This window comes from Delphinapterus leucas, chromosome 8 (genome assembly GCF_059928025.1).
Source record: "Delphinapterus leucas isolate spDelLeu-1000000601 "Yukka" chromosome 8, BTC_Dleu_Yukka2, whole genome shotgun sequence".
In the NCBI taxonomy this organism is placed as follows: domain Eukaryota; kingdom Metazoa; phylum Chordata; class Mammalia; order Artiodactyla; family Monodontidae; genus Delphinapterus; species Delphinapterus leucas.
The window spans coordinates 111,364,787-111,388,772 of record NC_143136.1 but is presented as its reverse complement, the minus strand read 5'-3'; the positions used below and the strand labels follow the sequence as shown (position 1 = coordinate 111,388,772).

Below are 23,986 nucleotides of genomic sequence, written 5' to 3'. Positions count from 1 at the left end.
TGCGTCTTGCTCCCTCCCACCCTCCCTATCGCACCCCTCTAGGTGGTCACAAAGCACTGAGCTGATCTCCCTGTGCTGTGCGGCTGCTTCCCACTAGCTATCTGTTTTACGTTTGGTAGTGTATATATGTCCATGCTACTCTCTCTCTTTGTAACAGCTTACCCTTCCCCCTCCTCATATCCTCAAGTCCATTCTCTAGTAGGTCTGTGTCTTTATTCCTGTCTTACACCTAGGTTCTTCGTGACAGTTTTTCTTTTCCTTAAATTCCATATATATGTGTTAGCATACGGAATTTGTCTTTTTTTTCTGACTTACTTCACTCTGTATGACAGACTCTAGGTCCATCCACCTCATTACAAATAGCTCAATTTCGTTTCCTTTTATGGCTGAGTAATATTCCATTCTATATCTGTGCCGCATCTTCTTTATCCATTCATCCGATGATGGACACTTAGGTTGTTTCCATCTCTGGGCTATTGTAAATAGAGCTGCAATGAACATTTAGGTACATGACTCTTTTTGAATTACGGTTTTCTCAGGATATATGCGCAGTAGTGGGATTGCTGGGTCATATGGCAGTTCTATTTGTAGTTTTTTAAGGAACCTCCATACTGTTCTCCATAGTGGCTGTACGAATTCCCATTGCCACCAGCAGTGCAAGAGTGTTCCCTTTTCTCCACACCCTCTCCAGCATTTATTGTTTCTAGATACTTTGATGATGGCCATTCTGACTGGTGTGAGATGATGTCTCATTGTAGTTTGGATTTGCATTTCTCTAATGATTAATGATGTTGAGGGTTCTTTCATGTGTTTGTTGGCAGTCTGTATATCTTCTTTGGAGAAATGTCTACTTAGGTCTTCTGCCCATTTTTGGATTGGGTTTTTGTTTTTTTGTTATTGAGCTGCATGAGCTGCTTATAAATTTTGGAGATTAATCCTTTGTCAGTTGCTTCATTTGCAAATATTTTCTCCCATTTTGAGGGTTGTCTTTTGGTCTTGTTTATGGTTTCCTTTGCTGTGCAAAAGCTTTGATGTTTCATTAGGTCCCATTTGTTTATTTTTGTTTCTCTAGGAGGTGGGTCAAAAAGGATCTTGCTGTGATTTATGTCATAGAGTGTTCTGCGATGTTTTCCTCTAAGAGTTTGATAGTTTCTGGCCTTACATTTAGGTCTTTAATCCATTTTGAGTTTATTTTTGTGTATGGTATTAGGGAGTGATATAATCTCATACTTTTACATGCACCTATCCAGTTTTCCTAGCACCACTTATTGAAGAGGCTGTCCTTTCTCCACTGTATATTCCTGCCTCCTTTATCAAAGATAAGGTGACCATATGTGCATGGGTTTATCTCTGGGCTTTCTATCCTGTTCCATTGATCTATCTTTCTGTTTTTGTGCCAGTACCATACTGTCTTGATTACTGTAGCTTTGTAGTATAGTCTGAAGTCAGGGAGCCAGATTCCTCCAGCTCTGTTTTTCATTCTTAAGATTGCTTTGGCTGTTCGGGGTCTTTTGTGTTTCCATACAAATTGTGAAATTTTTTGTTCTAGTTCTGTGAAAAATGCCAGTGGTAGTTTGATATGGATTGCATTGAATCTGTAGATTGCTTTGGGTAGTAGAGTCATTTTCACAATGTTGATTCTTCCAATCCAAGAACATGGCATATCTCTCCATCTATTTGTATCATCTTTAATTTCTTTCATCAGTGTCTTATACTTTTCTGCATACAGGTCTTTTGTCTCCTTAGGTAGGTTTATTCCTAGATATTTTATTCCTTTTGTTGCAATGGTAAATGGGAGTGTTTTCTTGATTTCACTTTCACATTTTTCATCATTAGTGTATAAGAATGCAAGACATTTCTGTGCATTAATTTTGTATCCTGCTACTTTACCAAATTCATTGATTAGCTCTAGTAGTTTTCTGGTAGCATCTTTAGGATTCTCTATGTATTGTATCATGTCATCTGCTAACAGTGACAGCTTTACTTCTTCTTTTCTGATTTGGATTCATTTTATTTCCTTTTCTTCTCTGATTGCTGAGGCTAAAACTTCCAAAACTCTGTTGAATAAGAGTGGTGAGAGTGGGCAACCTTGTCTTGTTCCTGATCTTAGTGGAAATGCTTTCAGTTTTTCACCATTTTGGATGATGTTGGCTGTGGGTTTGTCATATATGGCCTTTATTATGTTGAGGAAAGTTCCCCCTGTGCCTACTTTCTGCAGGATTTTTATCATAAACGGGTGTTGAATTTTGTCGAAAGCTTTCTCTGCATCTATTGAGATGATCCTATGGTTTTTCACCTTCAATTTATTAATATGGTGTATCATGTTGATTGATTTGCATATATTGAAGAATCCTTGCACTCCTGGAATAAAACCCCCTTGATCATGGTGTATGATCCTTTTAATGTGCTGTTGGATTCTGTTTGCTAGTATTTTGTTGAGGATTTTTGCATCTATGTTCATCAGTGATACTGGCCTGTAGTTTTCTTTCGTTGTGACATCCTTGTCTGGTTTTGATATCAAGGTGATGGTGGCCTTGTAGAATGAGTTTCGGAGTGTTACTCCACTGCTGTATTTTGGAAGGGTTTGAGAAGGATAGGTGTTAGCTCTTCTCTAATTGTTTGGTAGAATTCGCCTGTGAAGCCATCTGGTCCTGGGCTTTTTTTTGTTAGAAGATTTTTAATCACAGTTACAATTTCAGTGCTTGTGATTGGTCTGTTTATATTTTCTATTTCTTCCTGATTCAGTCTCGGCAGGTTGTGCATTTCAAAGAATTTGTCCATTTCTTCCAGGTTGTCCATTTTATTGGCATAGAGTTGCTTGTAGTAATCTCTCATGATCTTTTGTATTTCTGCAGTGTCAGTTGTTAGTTCTACTTTTTCATTTCTCATTCTATTGATTTGAGTCTTCTCCCTTCTTTTCTTGATGAGTCTGGCTAATGGTTTATCAATGTTGTTTATCCTCTCAAAGAACCAGCTTTTAGTTTTATTGACCTTTGCTATCGTTTCCTTCATTTCTTTTTCATTTTTTTCTGATCTGATTTTTATGGTTTCTTTCCTTCTGCTAACTTTGGGTTTTTTTTATTCTTCTTTCTCTAATTGCTTTAGGTGCAAGGTTAGTTTGTTTATTCGAGATGTTTCCTGTTTCTTAAGGTAGGATTATATTGCTATAAACTTCCCTCTTATAACTGCTTTTGCTGCATCCCATACGTTTTGGGTCATCGTGTCTCCATTGTCATTTGTTTCTAGGTATTTTTTAATTTCTTCTTTGATTTCTTCAGTGATCTCTTGGTTATTAAGTAGTGTATTGTTTAGCCTCCATGTGTTTGTATTTTTAATGGATCTTTTCCTGTAATTGATATCTAGTCTCACAGCGTTGTGGTCGGAAAAGATACTTAATATAATTTTAATTTTCTTAAATTTACCAAGGCTTGATTTGTGACCCAAGATATGATCTATCCTGGAGAATGTTCCATGGGCACTTGATGTGTATTCTGTTGTTTTTGGATGGAATGTCCTATAAGTATCAGTTAAGTCCATCTTATCATTTAAAGCTTGTGTTTCCTTATTTATTTTCATTTTGGATGATCTGTCCATTGGTGATAGTGTGGTGTTGAAGTCCCCTACGATGAATGTGTTACTGTCGATTTCCCCTTTTATGGCTCTTAGAATTTGCCTTATGATTTGAGGTGCTCCTTTGTTGGGTGCATAAATATTTACAATTGTTATATCTTCTTCTTGGATCGATCCTTTGATCATTGTGTAGTGTCCTTCTTTGTCTCTTCAGATAGTCTTTATTTTAAAGTCTATTTTGTCTGATATGAGAATTGCTACTGCAGCTTTCTTTTGGTTTCCATTTGCATGGAATATCTTTTTCCATCCCCTTACTTTCAGTCTGTACGTGTCTCTAGGTCTGAAGTGGGTTTCTTGTAGACAGCATATACGTGGGTCTTGTTTTTGTATCCATTCAGCCAATCTGTCTCTTTTGGTGGGAGCATTTAGTCTGTTTACATTTAAGGTAATTATCGATATGTATGTTCCTATTCCCATTTTCTTAATTGTTTTGGGTTCATTATTGTAGGTCTTTTCCTTCTCTTGTGTTTCTTGCCTAGAGCAGTTCCTTTAGCATTTGTTGTAAAGCTGGGTTGGTGGTGCTTAACTCTCTCAGCTTTTGCTTGTCTGTAAAGGTTTCAATTTCTCCATCAAATCTGAATGAAATCCTTGCTGGGTAGAGTAATCTTGGTTGCAGGTTTTTCTCCTTTATCACTTTAAATATCTCTTGCCATTGCCTTCTGGCTTGCAGAGTTTCTGCTGAAAGATCAGCTTTTAACCTTATGGGGATTCCCTTGTGTGTTATTTGTTGTTTTTTCCTTGCTGCTTTTAATATGTTTTCTTTGTATTTAATTTTTTTTTTTTTTTCGGTATGCGGGCCTCTCAGTGTTGTGGCCTCTTCTGTTGCGGAGCACAGGCTCTGGACGCGCAGGCTTAGTGGCCATGGCTTACGGGCCCAGCTGCTCCCAGCTGCTCCCAGACCCGGGGCACGAACCCATGTGCCCTGCATCGGCAGGTGGACTCTCTACCACTGCGCCACCAGGGAAGCCCTGTATTTAATTTTTGACAGTTTGTTTAATATGTATCTTGGCGTATTTCTCCTTGGATTTATCCTGTATGGGATTCTCTGTGCTTCCTGGAGTTGATTAACTATTTCCTTTTGCATATTAGGGAAGTTTTCAACTATAATCTCTTCAAATATTTTCTCAGTCCCTTTCTTTTTCTCTTCTTCTTCTGGAACCCCTATAATTCGAATGTTGGTGCGTTTAATGTTGTCCCAGAGGTCTCTGAGAGTGTCCTCAGTTCTTTTCATTCTGTTTTCTTTATTCTGCTCTGCAGTAGTTATTTCCACTATTTTATTTTCCAGGTCACTTATCCGTTCTTCTGCCTCAGTTATTCTGCTATTGATCCCATCTAGAATATTTTTCATTTCATTTATTGTGCTGTTCATTGTTGCTTGTTTACTCTTTAGTTCTTCTAGGTCCTTGTTAAATGTTTCTTGCATTTTGTCTATTCTATTTCCAAGATTTTGGATCATCTTTACTATCATTATTCTGAATTCTTTTTCAGGTAGACTGCCTATTTCCTCTTCATTTGTTAGGTCTGGTGGGTTTTTATCTTCTTCATCTGGTGTGTGTTTTTGTGTCTTCTCATTTTGCTTATCTTACTGTGTTTGGGGTCTCCTTTTTGTAGGCTGCAGGTTCATAGTTCCCGTTGTTTTTGGTGTCTGTCCCCAGTGGCTAAAGCTGATTCAGTGGGTTGTATAGACTTCCTGGTGGAGGGGACTAGTGCCTGTGTTCTGGTGGATGAGGCTGGATCTTGTCTTTCTGGTGGGCAGGTCCACGTCTGGCGGTGTGTTTTGGGGTATCTGTGGACTTATTATGATTTTAAGCAGCCTCTCTGCTAATGGATGGGGTTGTGTTCCTGTTTTGCTAGTTGTTTGGCATAGGGTGTCCAGCACTGTAGCTTGCTGGTCATTGAGTGAAGCTGGGTGTTGGTGTTGAGATGGAGATCTCTGGGAGATTTTCGCCGTTTGATATTATGTGGAGCTGGGAGGTCTCTTGTGGACCAGTGTCCTGAAGTTGGCTCTCCCACCTCAGAGGCACAGCACTGACTCCTGGCTACAGCACCAAGAGCCTTTCATCCACACGGCTCAGAATTAAAGGGAGAAAAAGTAGAAAGAAAGAAAGGTAGGAAGAAAGGAAGGAAGGAAGAGGGGAGGGAGGGAGGCAGGGAGGACGGAAGGGAGGGAGGGAAGGAAAGGAAGGAAGGAAGGAAGGAAGGAGATAAAATAAAGTAAGATAAAATAAAGTTATTAAAATAAAAAGTCATTATTAAGAAAAAATTTTGTTTGAAAAGAAAGAAAAACAAAAACAAAAACGGACGTATAGAATCCTAGGACAAATGGTGGGAGCAAAGCTATACAGACAGTCTCACACAGAAGCATACGCATACACACAAAGACAGGAAAAGGGAAAAAAATAATAAATCTTGCTCTCAACGTCCACCTTAATTTGGGATGATTTGTTGTCTATTCATGTATTCCACAGATGCAGGGGACATCAAGTTGATTGTGGAGCTTTAATCCGCTGCTTTTGAGGCTGCTGAGAGAGATTCCCTTTCTCTTCTTTGTTCTCTCAGCTCCTGGGGTTCAGCTTTGGATTTGGCCCTGCCTCCCCGTGTAGGTTGCCGGAGGGTGTCTGTTCTTTGCTCAGACAGGATGGGGTTAAAGTAGCAGCTCTTCTGGGGACTCTGGCTCACTCAGGCCGGAGGGGAGGGAGGGGCACGGAGTGCGGGGCGAGCCTGCGGCGGCAGAGGCCGGCGTGAGGTTGCACCAGCCTTAGGCGCGCCGTGCGTTCTCCCGGGGGAGTTGTCCCTGGATCCCAGGACCCTGGCAGTGGTGGGCTGCACAGGCTCCCCGGAGGAGGTTGTGGATAGTGACCTGTGCTCACACACAGGCTTCTTGGTGGCGGCCGCAGCGCATTAGCATCTCATGCCCGTCTCTGGGGTCCGCAGTTTTTTTTTTTTTTTCACATCTTTATTGGAGTATAATTGCTTTACAATGGTGTGTTAGTTTATGCTTTATAACAAAGTGAATCAGTTATACATATGTTCCCATATCTCTTTCCTCTCGCGTCTCCCTCCCTCCCACCCTCCCTATCCCACCCCTCCAGGCGGTCCGCACTTTTAGCTGCGGCTCGCACCTGTCTCTGGAGCTCCTTTAAGCAGCGCGCACCAGGAAACAAAGAGGGAAGAAAAAGTCTCTTGCCTCTTCGTCAGGTCCAGACTTTTCCCCGGACTCCCTCCCGGCTAGCCGTGGTGCACTAACCCCCTGCAGGCTGTGTTCATGCTGCCAGCTCCAGTCCTCTCCCTGTGCTCCGACCTCTCCCTGAAGCCCAAGCCTCAGCTCCCAGCCCTGCACGCCCCGGCAGGTGAGCAGACAAGCCTCTCGGGCTGGTGAGTGCCGGTCGATACCGATCCTCTGTGCGGGAATCTCTTCGCTTTGCCCTTGGCACCCCTGTTGCTGTGCTCTCCTCCGTGGCTCTGAAGCTTTCCCCTTGTGCCACCCACAGTCTCTGCCCGCGAAGGGATTTCTTAGTGTGTGGAAACCTTTCCTCCTTCACAGCTCCCTCCCACTGGTGCAGGTCCTGTCCCTATCCTTTTGTCTCTGTTTATTCTTTTTTGTTTTGCCCTACCCAGGTACGTGGGGACTTTCTTGCCTTTTGGGAGGTCTGAGGTCTTCTGCCAGCGTTCAGTAGGTGTTCTGTAGGAGTTGTTCCACATGTAGATGTATTTCTGGTGTATCTGTGGGGAGGAAGGTGATCCCCACATCTTACTCTTCTGCCATCTTCCTCTCGTCCCAGTATCTTTATTTCAAGCCCAGGATAGGCTTTATGGCCTTTATTTTGTTGAGGTATGTTCCCTCTATGCCCACTTTCTGGAGAGTTTTTATCATAAGTGTGTGTTGAATTTTGTCAAAAGCTTTTTCTGCATCCATTTGAGATGATAATACAGTTTTTATTCTTCAATTTGTTAACATGGTGTATCACACTGATTTGTGGATACTGAAAAATCCTTGCACCCCTGGGATAATTCTGCTTGATGATGGTGTATGATCCTTTTAATGTATTGTTGGATTTGGTTTGCTAGTATTTTTAAAAAATTTATTTATTTATTTATTTGGTTGAGCCAGGTCTTACTTGCAGCAGTCGGGCTCCTTAGTTGCGGCTCGCAGACTCCTTAGTTGCGTCACGTGGGCTCCTTAGTTGTGGCAGGCAGGTTACTTAGTTGTGGTTCGAGGGCTCCTTAGTTGTGGCTCACCAGCTCCTTAGTTGTGGCACATGGGCTCCTTAGTTGCAGCAGGTGGGCTCCGTTAGTTGAGGCTCACAGGCTCCTTAGTTGCGGTTCACCAGCTGCTTAGTTGCAGCATGCAGGTGGGATCTAGTTCCCTGACCAGGGATCAAACCCAGGCCCCCTGCATTGGGAGTGTGGAGTCTTAACCACCCGCGCCACCAGGGAGGTCACCTGTTGAGGATTTTTGTGTCTATGTTCATCAGTGATAGTTGCCCTGTAAATTTTCATTTCTTGTGTGTGTGTGTGTGTGTGTGTGTGCGATATCTTTGTCTGGTTTTGCTATCAGGGCGATGGTGGCTTCATAGAATGAGTTTGGGAATGTTCCTTCCTCTGCAGTTTGTTTTTTTGCAGTAGTTTCAGAAGGATAGGTGTTAACTCTTCTCTAAATGTTTGGTAGAATTCACCTGTGAAGTCACCTGGTCCTGAACTTTTGATTGTTGCAAGTTTTAAAATCACAGATTTAGCACATAATTAACTGAAAAGCTTTTGCACAGCAAAGGATACCCTGGAGAAAATGAAAAGACAACCTATTGAATGGGAGAAAAAAATTGAAATGGTATGACTGATAAGGGATTAATATACAACATATGTCAACAGCTCATACAACTCAACAGCAAAAAATAACCCAATTAAAAAATGGGCAGAAGAACTGAATAGACATTTTTCCAAAGAAGAAATGCAGATGGCCAACAGGCAGATGAAAAGATACTCAAAATCACAAATCATCAGTGAAATGCAAATTAAAACCATGATGAGATATCACCTCAGACCTGTCAGAATGGCTGTCATCAAAAAGAACACAAATAACAAATGTTAGCGAGGATTGCAGAAAAGGGAACACTTGTACACTGTTGGTGGGAATGTAAATTGGTACAGGTATATATCCGAAAAAGATAACATGTACCCCAATGTTCATAGCAACATTATTTACAATTGTCAAGATAGGGAAGCAACCTAAGTGTCCATCAACAGACGAACGGATAAAGATGTGGTACATAAATACAGTGGAGTACTGCTCAGCCACAAAAGAGAATGAAAATTTGCCATTTGCAACAACATGGAGGGACTTGGAGGGCATTATGCTAAGTGAAATAAGTCAGACAGAGAAAGACAGATACTGTATGATATCACTTACATGTGGAATCTAAAAAATACACCAGTTAGTGAATATAACAGAAAAAGAAGCTGAGTCATAGACATAGAGAACAAACTAGTGGCTACCAGGGGGAGAAGGAAGAGGGGAGGGGCAATATAGGGGTAGGGAGTTAAGAGGCACAAACTATTAGGTATAAAATAAGCTACAAGGATATATTGTACAACATGGGGAATATAGCAGATATGGAGTATAACCTATAAAAATTGTGAATCACTATATTGTATACCTGTAACTCACATAATATTATATATCAGCTATACATCAATGAAAAATAAATTGCTTAATTGATTTAAAGAAGTCACAGATTCAATATCAGTACTTGTAATTGGTCTGTTCATACTTCCTATTTCTTCGTGATTCTGTCTTGGGAGATTATACCTTTTAGGAATTTGTCCATTTCTTCTAGGTTGTCCATTTAATTGGCATGTTGTTGCTCGTAGTAGTCTCTTATGACCCTTTGTATTTCTGTGCTCTTGGTTATAACTTCTTTTTCATTTCTGATTTTATTGTTTCCGGCCCTCTCCCGTTTTTTTCTTGATGATTTTGACTAAAGGCTTATCAATTTTTTTTTTCTGTTTTCAAAGGACCAGCTTGTAGTTTCATTGATCTTTTCTATTGGTATTTTAGTGTCTATTTCATTTATTTCTGCTCTGATCTTTATGATTTCTTTTCTTCTCCTAACTTTGGCTTTTGTTTGTTCTTGTTTCTCTGTTTGCTTTAGGCATAAGGTTTGTTGTTTATTTGAGAACTCCCCTCTTAGAATTGCTTTGCTGCATCTCATAGGTTTTGGATCATCATGTTTTTATTTTCATTTGTCTGTAGGTATTTTCTGATTTCCTCCTTGATTTCTTCAGTGATCCACTGGCTGTTTAGTAGCATATTGTTCAGCCTCCACATGCTTGTTTTTTTTGCAGTTGTTTTCTTGTTGATTTCTAATCTCATAGTGTTGTGGTCGTAAAAGATGCTTGCTATTATTTCAGTTTTCTTGAATTTACTGAGGCTTGCTTTGTGGCCTAGCATGTCATCTATCCTGGAGAATGTTCCATGTGCACTTGAAAAGAATGTGTATTCTGGTACTCTCAGGTAGAATGCTTTATAAATATCAATTAAGCCCCTCTGGTCTAATATGTCATTTAAAGCCTGTGTTTCCTTATTGATTTTCTGTCTGGGTGATCTGTCCACTAATGAAGGTGGGGTATTAATGTCCCCCACTGTTATTGTGTTACTGTCGATTTCTCCTTTTATGTCTGTTAATGTTTGCCTTATATATTGAGATGCTTCCCTGTTGGGTGTATATATATTTACAATTGTTGTATTTCCTTGGATTGAAGAAGATACAACATTTCTTCCCCACATTTTCAGTTTGTATGTGTCTCTAGATCTGAAGTGAGTCTCCTATAGGCAGCAGATATGTGGGCCATGTTTTTGTTTCCATTCAGTCAGTCTGTGTCTTTTGGTTGGAGCATTTAGTCCGTTTACATTTAAGGTATTTATCCATATGTATGTTCCTATTGCCGTTTTGCTAATTGTTTTGGATTTGTTTTTGTAGGTCTTTTTTCCCCCTTTCTTCTTTTGTTCTCTTCTGATTTGATGTATATCTTTAGTGTTATTTTGCATTCCTTTTTCTTTTTTGTGTGTATTTCTATTACAGGTTTTTGTTTTGTGGTTACTATGAGGTTTTTGTACAGCAGTCTAGTTAAATATGTGCTTGTTTTAAGTTGCTGATCTCTTAATTTCAAATGCATTTTAGATACCCTGCATTTGTACTCTTCTCCCCTCATGGTCACTGCTTTTGAATTCATATTTTACATCTAATTGTTTTGTCTATCCCTTAAACCCTTATTGTGGGTACAGATGATTTTACTCCTTTTGTCTTTTAACCTCTCTACTAGCTTTGTGTGTGAATGATTTCCTACTGTATGTTTGCCTTTACCAGTGAGCTTTTCCATTTTGTAATTTTCTTGTTTCTAGTTGTGTTGTTTTCTTTTCCACCTAGAGGAGTTCCTTTAGCATTTGCTGTAAAGCTGGTTTGATGTTCCTGAATTCTTTTAGCTTTTACTTGTCTGTAAAGCTTTTGTTTTCTTCATCAAATCTCAGTGAGAGCCTTGCAGTGTAGAATATTCTTGGTTATAGGTTCTTCTCTTTCATCACTTTATATTGTGCATTCCCTTCTGGTCTGCAGAGGTTTTGCTGAAAAATCAGCTGATAGCCTTATAGGATTCCCTTGTATGTTGTCTTTTGCTTTTCCCTTGTTACTTTTAATATTCTCTCTTTATCTTTTAATTTTTATGACAATAGTCCTTGTGTATTCCTCTGTGGGTTAATCCTATATGGGATTCTCTGTGCTTCCTGGACTTGGTTGACTTTTTCCTTTCCCAGCTTAGGTAAGTTTTCAGCTATTATCTCTTCAGATATTTTATCAAGTCCTTTCTCTCTCTCTTCTTCTGGGACCCCTATAATATGAATATTTATGTGCTTGTCGTCGTCCTACTGGTCTCTTAAACTGTCCTCATTTCTTTTTGTTCTCTTTTCTATTTGCTAGCAGCGATTTCCAGTACTGTGTCTTCTAGCTCACTAATCCATTCTTCTGCCTCATTTAGGCTACTGTTGATTCCTTCTAGTATATTTTTCAGTTCAGTTATTGCATTCCTTAATTCTGTTTGGTTGTTCTGTATATTTTCTAATTCTTTATTTAAAAACTTCTAATTTCTCGCTCTGTGCATCTATTCTCCTTCTGAGTTCTTTCATCATCTTTATCATCATTACTCTGAACTCTTGGGTAGGTTGCCTCGACATCACTTAGTTTTTCTTATGGCGTTTTATCTTCTTACTTCGTCTGAAACATAATCCTGTTGCTTCATTTTGTTTAAATTGCTATTTGTATTTTTATGTATGTGGTAGGTTGGTTCTGCTTCTCAACCTTGGAGAAGTGGCCCTCTGTAAGAGATGTCCTATGCATCCCAGCAGTGCAGTTCCTTCTCATCATCCAAGGAAGGGCCACGGGCCAGCTGGTTCCAGGGTAGGGTCTGGCCTGCATTTGCAGACTTGGTCTGTTGGCTGAAGGACTGTCGTTTTCTTGCTTCTGGTGTCTGACCTCTGGTGAGTGAGGCTGGTCTAGATAGTTGAGTGAGTGAGATTCCTGGCAGGTGGGGCTGGTGCCTGCCCCCTGGTAGGTGGAGTTGGGTCTTGGTCCTCTGGTGGGCAGGACCATGTATAGAGGCAGCTGTGGGCTCAGGAAGTCTTTAGGCAGTCTGTCTGCTGATGGCTGTTTCTGCACCTAGTTTGTTGTTTATCCTGAGGCGTTCCAGCATTGGAGCCTAGAGTCTGGTGGGTGGGGCCAGGTCTTGGTGCCAGAATGTCAGCCTCCAGGAGAGCTCATGCAGATGAATATTCTCCTGATATATCTGCCACTAGTGTCTATGCCCCCAGTGTGGGCCACAGCCTCTCCCTGCCTCCCCAGGAGACCCTCCAAGACCAGCAGGTAGATCTGGCCCAGATACCTATCAAATTGCTGCTTTTGCTCTTGGTCCTGGTGCATGTGAGATTTTGCATGCACCCTTTATGAGTGAAGTCTCTATTTCCCCCAGTCCTCTGGAGCTCCTCCAGTCAAGCCCCCACTGATCTTCAAAGGCAGATGCTCTCAGGGTTCCTCTTCCCAGTGCCAGACCCCCAGGCTGGGGAGTGTGATGTGAGGCTCAGAACTCTCACTCCTGTTGGAGAACCTCTGTAATATAATTATTCTCCAATTTGTGAGTTGCCAACCCCGGTGGGTATGGGATTTAATTATATCATGAGCCTGCCTGTCCTAGCAGTCTTGCTGTGGTCCATCTTTATGTCTTTAGCTGTAGAGGATCTTTTCTAGTAGGTGTCAGTCTTTTTCAGCGATAGTTGTTCTGCAGATTGTTGTGATTTTATTGTGCTTGTGAGAAGAGGTGAGCTCAGTGTCCTTCTACTCTGCCATCTTGGTCACTCTCCCATAGTGTTCCTTTTTGATGGTTTGCAAATGACAATGGAGTTGCCTTTTTTTGACCATCTCTGTAATAACATTGAGCCCATATTTTCCCCCTTAATTAAATAATTGTATTTATTTTAAAATTTGACATGTATACAACTTGAATTTGTTGCTTATCAGATCAGCTTGAAAAGAAAACAAAACAAATTTCTTCCTCACTATATCTTTGGTAAGAAGCAGAGGTAAAAGCTCTTGGCAAAAGTCATTGCCAAGCATGTCAGGGTGCTTTGTGCGTTTAGCATTGTGTTATTCACGTTAAATATCTGTTACTATTGCAATAGTTCTTTCTGACCATACATGTGACACTGGAAATTGCTTTTTTGTTTTCATACCTTTAATTTGGTAATAAGGAAAATTTCAAAATGAATCCAAGTTAATTTTATCTCCTGAAAATTCTGTCTGAGAGAATCAGTGAAGGTTCTTTTAAACAGTACATATTACAGATCAGTGAGACTGCCTTATAAATCTTCCAGTAAATCTTTCCACACAGACGTGAACACTATTTTAGTAAATTAAATATATTTAAAGTAACGCAGGCTAAAGCAGTTTTTTTAAACTACCTATACGTTATCTCATGAGAACTTATTTAATTGGTATGATAGTGGATAAAGATACCAAATAGTTGACTTTTTATTCATCTAAAGTTTATCATAAGTGAGTTTATTTTTAAATTATTAAATGCAGTTTGCCAATCATTGCTTTATTACTTTAAAAAAATTTTTATTGGCGTATAGTTGACTTACAGTGTGTTAGTTTCAGGTGTACAGCAAAGTGAATCAGTTATACATGTACATGTATCCACTCTATTTTTTTAGATTCTTTTCCCATATAGGCCATTACAGAGTATTGAGTAGAGTTCCCTGTGCTATACAGCAGGTTCTTATTAGTTATCTGTTTTATATATAGCAGTGTGTATATGTCAGTCCCAGTCTCCCAATTTATCCCTCCCCCCGTTATCCCTTGGTAACTATAAGTTTGTTTTCTACATCCATGACTCTACTTCTGTTTTGTAAATAAGTTCATTTGTACCCTTTTTTTTTAGATTCCACATGTAAGCGATATCATATGATGTTTGTCTTTCTGTGTCTGACTTACTTCACTTGTTCTTTTTTATGGCTGAGTTATATTCCATTGTATATATGTACCACATCTTCTTTATCCATTCCTCTTGTGACGGACATTTATGTTGCTTCCATGTCCTGGCTATTGTAAATAGTGCTCCAGTAAAGATAGGGGTGCATGTATCTTTTCAAATTATGGTTTTCTCTGGACATATGCCCAGGAGTGGGATTGCTGGGCCATATGGTAGTTCTGTTTTTAGCTTTTAAAGGAACCTCCATACTGTTCTCCATAGTGGCTGCACCAATTTACATTCCCACCAACAGTGTAGGAGGGTTCCCTTTGCCCTACACCCTCTGTAACATTTACTGTTTGTAGATTTTTTGATGATGGATATTCTGACCAGTTTGAGGTGATACCTCATTGTATTTTTGATTTGCATTTGTCTAATAATTAGTGATATTGAGCATCTTTTCATCTGCCTGTTGCCCATCTATCTGTATGTCTTCTTTGGAGAAATGTCTCTTTAGATCTTCCACCCATTTTTTGATTGGGCTATTTGTTTGTTTGATATTGAGCTTCATGAGCTGTTCGTATATTTTGGAGATTAATCCTTTGTTAGTTGCTTTGTTTGCAAATATTTTCTCCCATTCTGACAGTTGTCTTTTTGTTTTGTTTATGGTTTCCTTTGCTGTTGCTTTCCTTTTGAGTTTAATTAGGTCCCATTTGTTTATTTTTATTTTTTTTAACATCTTTATTGGGGTATAATTGCTTTACAATGGTGTGTTAGTTTCTGCTTTATAACAAAGTGAATCAGTTATACATATACATATGTTCCCATATCTCTTCCCTCTTGCGTCTCCCTCCCTCCCACCCTCCCTAGCCCACCCCTCCAGGCAGTCACAAAGCACCGAGCCGATATCCCTGTGCCATGCGGCTGCTTCGCACTAGCTATCTACCTTATGTTTGTTACTGTGTATATGTCCATTTTGTTTTTATTTTCATTGCTGCGATTTATGTCAAAGATTGTTTTGCCTATGTTTTCCTCTAAGAGTGTTATAATAATCCAGCCTTACATTTAGGTCTTTAATCCATTTTGAGTTTATTTTTGTGTATGGTGTTAGGGAGTGTTCTAATTTCATTCTTTTATATGTAGGTGTCGAGTTTTCCCAGCACCACTTATTAAAGACACTGTCTTTTCTCCATTGTAGAGTCTTGCCTCCTTTGTCATAGATTAGGTGACCATCGGTGTGTGGGTTTATCTCTGGGCTTTCTATCCCATTCCATTGATCTGTATTTCTGTTTTTGTGCCAGTACCATACTGTTTTGATTACTGTAGATTTGTACTATAGTCTGAAGTCAGGGATCCTGGTTCCTCCAGCTTTGTTTTTCTTTTGCAAGATTGCTTTGGCTATTCAGGGTCTTTTGTGTTTCCATACAATCTGTAAATTTTTTTGTTCTAGTTCTGTGAAAAATGCCATTGGTAATTTGAAATGGATTGTGTTGGATCTGTAGATTGCTTTGGGTAGTATAGTCATTTTCACAATATTGATTCTTCCAATCTAAGAACATGGTATATCTCTCCATCTGTTTGTGTCGTCTTTGATTTCTTTCATCAGTATCTTATAGTTTTCTGAGTACAGGTCTTTTGCCTCCTTGGGTAAGAATCATTGCTTTATTATTTTTTTCTGCCCACATAAAGGCAGGCAAGTTCCATGTGATCCCAGTGTGTTACGTTAAAGAAGCTGATACACAGCCAGTGATAGGTTAAGTTTTTCAAGGTGGAGGGTTGGTAACTTGTATCTAGAGACTATGGGACCATACCAACACTTTCCCCCAGGTCTAAGAGTTGATGCTTTGGCCCTTGGGTACACCAGAAGGTTTTTGTTCTATTTATTTTCTTCCTGTCTTTGATAACTAAAATTTTGGAACACCATTCATTCTTGAATGTCATTAAACTGTTTTATGGAATACCATGTAATAAATTAACAGTTAATACCAATGGTGGTAATAAATTAATAAAGTGGCAAATGATGAAAATTGAAGATATTATTGAGTTTTTCTGAGAAAAGATAATATTGCATTTTAGTGCATTTTATTAACTTATTGCTGGGTAATGGAATGTAGCTTGTCTGTTATCTTAATTATGCTACTGAATTCTTTTTTTTTGTATTTTAAGTAAATCAGTAACCACAGAAATTTATTCGGTAACTGAGATAGGTATTCATGAAAGGTGTATTGATTTTAATAAATTTTAATAAATTTTCAGTTCAGAACAATTTATTACGTAATATTTGAGAAGCACAGAATAGTGTATTTCACGTATATGAGAAATATGAAGCGTTGTGAGTATTCATAAAATTCAAGGCCCACTCTCCATCCCTCCAACCAACTTAAGAACTAGAATATTACCATTCCTGTAAAGCTACTGGACTCTTTCTTCTAGCATTGCTTTTCCTATCAAAATGGTTTGTGACAGGAATTTTCTAACATAACTGTAAATAGTAAGTATACTGAATCCTCCATGAACCTATCACCTAGTTTCAATGATTATCAACATTTTTGCCAGTCGTGTTTCACTAACTCCGTCCATGTGTCCCCCCTGCCCCCCGCCCTTTTTTTTTTTGAGGTGTTAAAGCAAGCTCCAGACATGGCCTTATTTCAGTAGTGAGTACTTCAATTATTCATTTCTAACAAGGACTTTAAAAATGTAACCACAATGCCATCACACTGAAAAATTTTCTTTAATATCATAAAATATCCAGTCAATGTTTAAATTTTCCCAATTATCCAATAAATGTTCATTTGTAGTTGGTTACTCTGAATCGTGATTCAGGCAGTGTCTGCACTTTGCACTTCATTAAAATTTTTCACTGTCTTGGTTTTTCCTTGCTAAAGAAAGAAACAGGGTCTCTTTTTCTTGTAGAATTTTTCATTTCTCTGTTTGCCTTTTTCACTCAACCTGTGCTTCCTGTGACATCATAGGTAGATCTTAAGGTTTGATTAGGGCCCATTGAGGCAACAAGAAGTCATTGTGATGTGTGTGCTTCCTGCTGTTTCAGTGTTTGTTCACATGATATCCAGGAATAGAGGAATACTCTGAATGTCAAGTACGGGGGATGGGGCATTCTGTGGGACAGGGAGCCAACTTTAAAAAATGAATGGCAAAGGTATAACAGAGGGAGGTTGCATCCTGTTTGGATTCTGATTTGGATAAGCCGAAAATAGAAAGATGTTTATGAGATGATTAGAAAATTTGATCACTGGTAGCATTTAGATGATATAAGATTATTGATTTAGCTATCATAATAGTACTGTGGATATATTTTTTAAATGCCTGTATTTCAGTGATACATACTAAAGTTTTGAAACAACATGCTGCCTGGAATTTTCTTACGATAATCCATATATGAACAAAATCAGTCATCCATTGATAATTGTTGAACTAGGTGATGGGGTTATGGGACTCTGTATTGTTTTCTCTAATTTGTATGTAATCAAGTGTTTTTATTATGTTTTAAAAATTATGAAGCCTTTGTGACTACCTGACACCTAATCTCTTTCTTAATCATCTTGGTTTAAGAAAGCTTTAAGACAGAAAAGTTTTGGAGTCATTCAGTAAGGCTATCATACTATTTCATTTTAGTAAGAAAATTACTGTGAGTCCCATGCCTTGGATGAACATCCTTGGTGAATTAACGACTTCTTTTGAAAGCGAACCCCACTCAAATGTGCCTGCCTCAACCCTGCCTAGTATTTCCAGAACTTAAGTAAAGGGGCTCTAACTTTCCACACATTCCATGTCTCATATGTCCTTCTCTCCAGTTAAAGTATCTAATGTGTTTGATTCTGAAAACTCTGTAGCTTACTGTGTTTGTATCTAGTATCACAGGTATATTGAAATTGCAATAAAGCAGTGCAGGAGCTCAGGAATTGATTGTAAAATCCATGGTCTCATCCTGCTGGGACGGATACGTGCGGAGGAGGAAGATTTGGCTGCAGTTCCTTTCTTAGCTTCAGATAATGAGGAGGAAGAGGACGAAAAAGGCAACAGTGGGAGGTGAGAGCTGTTTGCTGTTGGTGGTACTCATGCCCAAACTCTCACTTTCAAAAGCCAGTGTTTAATTGGAGTGTATCTCATAATGAGGATAGTTTAGTGCCCATAGGACTATTTGTTAAGTATTAGTTAATGTTCAAATCATATTCAAAAATATGATTTAATTTAATTTTAGGAAAAATTTAATGTGGAAACACATTGTATTTAGAAAAATTTGCTTAAAAGGGAAAATAAAAATGTTAATTTTTCTACCTGAAATATTACTGTTAGTATTTTGGTATATATTCTTGTAGTTTTCTTTTTTATCTGTCCCTAATTGTGTTTTCCTTTGGAGATAGTGTGGTATGGTATATATTTTACAGCCTTTTTTGTTAAGAATTTTATTAATAACTTTTAAATTAAAATTTTTTTATTACAATAAAATATACATAAATTTACCATCTTAACCAGTTAAGTGTATAGTTCAGTGACATTAGGTAAATTTACATTATTGTGCAACCATGAGTAACATCCATCTTTAGAATATCTGTATCATTAGTCTTCTGTTGTATAATTTTATTTTGTGCAATATTTCATCTCATGATTAAGTTCTCATTTACTCAGTTCCTTATTTTGTATGAGCCCTGTAGTGATGACTATTACTGTATTTATTCATCCACCATATATTTATTGAACACCTACTGGAGGCTAAACCCTGTTCTCTGTCCTGTGAATGCTGTAGTGAACATGCTAAATAAAACAAGACAAACTCACACACATTAGAGTGGCCTCATGGCTGTGGGAAGTGCACGAAGGAGAAGGGCCTGGTGCTTTGAGCGACTGCAAAGGAGCATTGGGCTGTCAGGAGAACAAGGAAAAACTCCCCCCATCAAAGCAAAGTGGGCAGTAAGGGGTGTTGGCAGGGGAACATCATATACCAAGGGTGAAGAAAGGTGTCTGCCAGGTCTGTGCACATTTGCTTTTTATTCCAAGACCTGTATGGAGGGCTCATGTGCAGTGTCTGTTCTGAGCTCTGTTTACATCCCAGCAGCAAACAGTGCAGGCAATTACTGTCCTCAGATAAGTTGTCTTTTCACAAATAAATAAAAGTGAAATTGCCAAGTCGATAGGTGTTTCTCTTGTATTGCTGGTGTAGCTGGGTCCTTGCAGATGTTCACTAGAGGCAGGTAGCAGTGCCAGCTGAGCTCTGCTGATCACTGCCCTTAGCACTGAGTGCTTTCTAGTGTGTGACGTGAGCAGTCTGTCCTTTTGAAACAAAGGAGTTTGGCCCTGCACTGCTATTAAGCACATACTCTTAATCATGAAGAGGTCGCCACTGTGGTGATAAATCAGGTCATTCTAGGGATCTTGGGCTTGGATCCTGTCTTGTTTCATTTCGGAAGCTTTGCAAAGAAGTTGAAGAGAAAATAGTCTTATAGCACTACCTTATCTAGAATATATGTTATACTATATGTTACAGTTCAAACTGTTTGTGTCTACATGCATTAATTTAATTAAGTGAGGAAAATGACATTTCACTTAAATAAATCATTGGGATTTTTAAGTGAAAGGATTCTAGAGTCACATTTTCTTATTCGGTAGCTACTAAAATGAATTGGGCAAATGTAATTAGTACATGTACTATATATGTGAAATAACCACAAAAGTTTGAGCTTTACTCATAGGTGAAATTTTTACACAGCTGGATACATTCACAAAAGAAATTCTAGATATTTGAATGTAATTTTTTTTTCCTTTCAAATATCATTAATGAGCTAATAACTAATGAATGGGCCAAGCAGTCTCCCACAGGGCAAGCCCCCAACTAGGGTGTGCCCTCACTGACCACCCGCTGGCATTTGTTCCCCCTGCTGATGCTTACATGGTACCAGTCCTTACATGTCTCAACACTGGTGGAATCCCCTACATACTTTTGAGTAACACTGTGTTACAAGGTATTTCAAATAGAATGTACATATACTTGCTCTCCTTTGCCTGGTATGGGATGAGAGTTTTCCTACCTTTTTATCCCCAAACCATAAAATTTTGATCCCTGAAAGTAAATATTCATTAGTATGTAACACGTTAAAAAATCTCACCTATCTGTAAGCTAATCTCTGGAGTCTTCAGTTGTCTATTGTAGCTTATAAAAATAGAACAAAAGCAAAAAGCTAAAACCTCAAACACAGAAGCAGCAGTTTTCTTACCACCTGGCATAAAACTGACAACCAAGCAAATCTAACATTGTTCCATGTACTTCGTGTTCTTATCATGTTCAAGAATTGATGGACTTTTTTTTTTAATTGATTCAATCTAATTTATTTCTGATGTACAACAAATTGGAAGTAACAATAGCCATTTTTCTCAAGTGTTAGCAGTATAGTTAACACTTAATGCATGGACATCGGTTGCTGTGATTTTGTCATTTAAATTTTTTTTTAATTTAATTTTTATTTTATTTTGAAGAATGTGTGGACTTTGTTGATCAAACTTTTAACCCATCGAGGGCAGGTCAGGAGATGGGATGAATGAGATGGCCTGTGCTTCAGGAGCCTCGGGGGGCTGGGCAGGCCTCCCCTGGCAGAATGGAGATTTGGACCTCCTCCTCCAACGCAGCTGGCCAGCACAGTGGGCAGAGGGTGTAAAGGAAGAAATTTGCATTTTGCCTCGGGACATGTGTTTGTGTTTGAGTACATCAGAGGTCATGTGGCTACATCCATTTTATTATTTCTTTGGGGGGAAAATATGACCAAACAGGGTTTGAGGTTTAGGGACATGGCCACAATGCCAGTCCCGGTGGTGATTCTTGGCGCCATTAACCAACATTCTCTCCAGTTACATCTGCAGTAGCTGTGTGTTAAGGTGATGGGCGGTAATTGCTGTAAAAGCAGTAAAAGCTGTCACGTTCAACTTGGTATACAAGAGGAAAGAGAACTGCACAGTGTCTCTTGGGAAGATCTCCACCAGAATAAAAAGCTAAGGTTAAATTCTAGTATTGAAAGGTAGCATACGGGTATCTAGAAATTTTGACCCTCTGGAACACTAACTCCTGTGTATACTTCAGGCTTTGTTGAATTAAAACAAAACTTTAAGAGTTTCTGATAGTAACCAGCAAACTGTGTGCTTGAGGTTGTTTTCCTTTTTATTTAAAAAATTTTTTTACTCTGATTGACCTCTATTTCTGTTTTATTTTTCCTTTGATTAGCCTTATTAGAAAGAAGGCTGCAGGTCTGGAATCGGCGGCTACGATAAGAACCAAAGTATTTGTGTGGGGCCTGAATGACAAGGACCAGCTGGGAGGGCTGAAGGGCTCCAAGGTACCTGCCCGATACCCAGTGCCCTCGCCACCCCGTGCTGCTCAGGCCCAGACAGGCCCAGCAACAGCCATGCTTCTTCAAGTTTTTATAATGGTCTTTCCTTTTATATATTGTTTTTAAAGTTGACTTTTCTTAAGTAATTCTTGACATGAACTCACAGACATTATCAAATTTAGTTTCTGAGAATCCTCTGTCCTTGGAAAATAGTGCACTTTAGATATAGTTGCATTATTGCTGTTTTGTAAACCAGAACATACACTTTTGAAAAGATTTGACAAGCACAGAGGTAAAAATTGTACAGTATTCATTATATTTTAAAGAGTAGGTACAACAATTGATGCATTTGAACTAGAGTTGAATTCAGTGTGGCTCTTAACTGAGGAAGAGATTCCTCCAAATTTTAGTGTCTGGAAACAGTTTCTTTTCAGATGAGCATCTCCACTACTTAGTATTCCATGAGACTTCACCCATCATAAGATCCCTTGTTATCTGCATTGCCGAGAAGCTGAAAAGGAAAGTTAGAACTCATTCATTTTAAGTCTTGTGGTTCTAGTACAATGAAAATAATCTTATGCAATTCAGCAGCCTCGAGTTACATCTGTTTTTGAGGCCCCTGCCCTGCATTTGGAGATATGTGAGGCCCAGAAGCTCTGGGAGCCTCAGCTGTGACAGGGGTTGTCTAGGGGGTCCCGAGGGCATGGCCCTTTTTGGGGTTTGCACATGAAAGGTAGGTTGGCGCTTCACGGTTGGGATGAACATCCTTCTTCCACAGTAGTAGTGACTGTTTGATACTTTCTGACACATAGGAATCATAAAGGGCTTCTTAGACAGGGGCTTTGATAATTTTAAATTAAATCACACCCATCTCTAATGGGAAATTTAAGTGTATAATTTCTTAGAATTAACAATAATGAGCAGGACATGACCTGAAATAAAATGTAATTTACCAAATGTTTGTTTATATCTTTACATTTATGTGTATTTTATTTTTTGCCTTTTATTATGGATATGTTCAGATGTACCCAGGTAGAAAGAATAGGGACCTGAGTCCTCTTGTCCCTGTACCAGCTTCAACAGTTGCAGATGGTCACGTTTTTGTCTTTATTTTCTACACAGCCTCACCCCTATTCATTTTAAAGTCAATCTCAGTATATCATTTCATCCTTAAAATACTTGTGTATATCTAAGAGACAAGAACTTTGGTTAATATAACCATGTAAATTAACAGTAATTCTATGTACCATCTAGTAAGATTACTTGTAATTTTAAAAGTATAAATAACATTCTCTCTTTTCTCCTTTATTTTTTAAAAAAATTCTTGTTTTAGATAAAAGTTCCTTCATTCTCTGAGACACTGTCTGCTTTAAATGTAGTACAGGTGGCTGGTGGTTCTAAAAGTTTGTTTGCAGGTATGATTATTCTAATATTTAAAAAGTTTTATATGATGCTTAGGACTGAAAATGTAGTTGTTGCATTGTGAAAAGTGAGTCCTTTCCTCACTCCTGTTCCTTGCAGTGACAGTGGAAGGGAAAGTGTATGCCTGTGGAGAAGCCACGAATGGCCGGCTGGGGCTGGGCCTCTCCAGTGGGACTGTGCCCATTCCTCGACAGATCACAGCTCTTAGCAGTTACGTGGTCAAGAAGGTGGCCGTTCACTCAGGTAAGGGCCAGGCTTTGCACTGGTGCACAGATAAGCCTGTTGTTAGTGCTCTGTAATTAACTGGGGCCATAAACAATTTCCCCTAAGGTGTCTTTGCATTCTTTTTCAAATTTTACTTAACTATTAGGAATAAAAGTTGGTTAATGTAAAACTCCAGGTGGTCTAGAGTTTAATTATTGTTGCTGCACGAGGCTTCTTGGAGGCCAGTGGTTGCTGGCGTTCCAGGCGTATGGGGCATACCTCACCAAAGGAGGGGGCTTTTAATCTTGGAGCTTGTGGTCTCAGGTTCATAGCATCTCTGCAGTCATCACGTTCTGTGCTTAAATATGTGTTACTTTTCTGGGGAAAGAGCCTGTAACTTTCATCAGATTCCCAGTATCTGTAAATTCCAGTGATAAGAAAGAACCATTTAAAAAAAAAAATTACACTGCTTCAATTCAGGAAACTTTGAGTATCATTTCAAAGCCCTGTGCTCTGAGGAAATGAACTGAATTAGATACAAACTGAGTTCGTGTCTATACTGGATAGGGTTAGATTTAACCCCTTAAAACAGAAAATCCAAACGGTAGTGGCTTGAGCAAGATAGCATTTTACCATTCTCTGTAGAAACCTGGAGGTGGGGTCCAGGGCCAGTGTAGCAGCCTCAGTACCTGTGAGGTGCACTAGCTTGCTGTCCACCCCCGTTGCAGCCGCAGGTGAACGTATAAGATAGGCCTTTTCCTCAGGCCCACTCTGCCCCTCCGAAGAGCTTTTCTGGAAGCCTCACTCACTTCTGTTGCACCTCTGTCACCATCCTCTGTGGGCAAGGGAGTCTGGGAAGCGTGGTTTTTAGCTGAGCACATTGC

At 39.2% G+C, this 23,986-nt stretch overlaps 1 protein-coding gene across 9 annotated transcripts in view; it reads left to right on the top strand.

The window, feature by feature from the left end:
- HERC2 (HECT and RLD domain containing E3 ubiquitin protein ligase 2) overlaps positions 1-23,986 on the top strand; it is a 230,830-nt gene that overhangs the window by 134,269 nt on the left and 72,575 nt on the right. For all 9 annotated transcript variants that reach the window (XM_089916960.1, XM_089916956.1, XM_089916954.1 and 6 more), the window contains 4 exons: positions 18,014-18,189; positions 21,371-21,482; positions 22,810-22,891; positions 22,998-23,141. In XM_089916960.1, the coding sequence (XP_089773086.1) occupies positions 18,014-18,189; positions 21,371-21,482; positions 22,810-22,891; positions 22,998-23,141 (514 nt within the window). The remainder of the gene's footprint in view (positions 1-18,013; positions 18,190-21,370; positions 21,483-22,809; positions 22,892-22,997; positions 23,142-23,986) is intronic.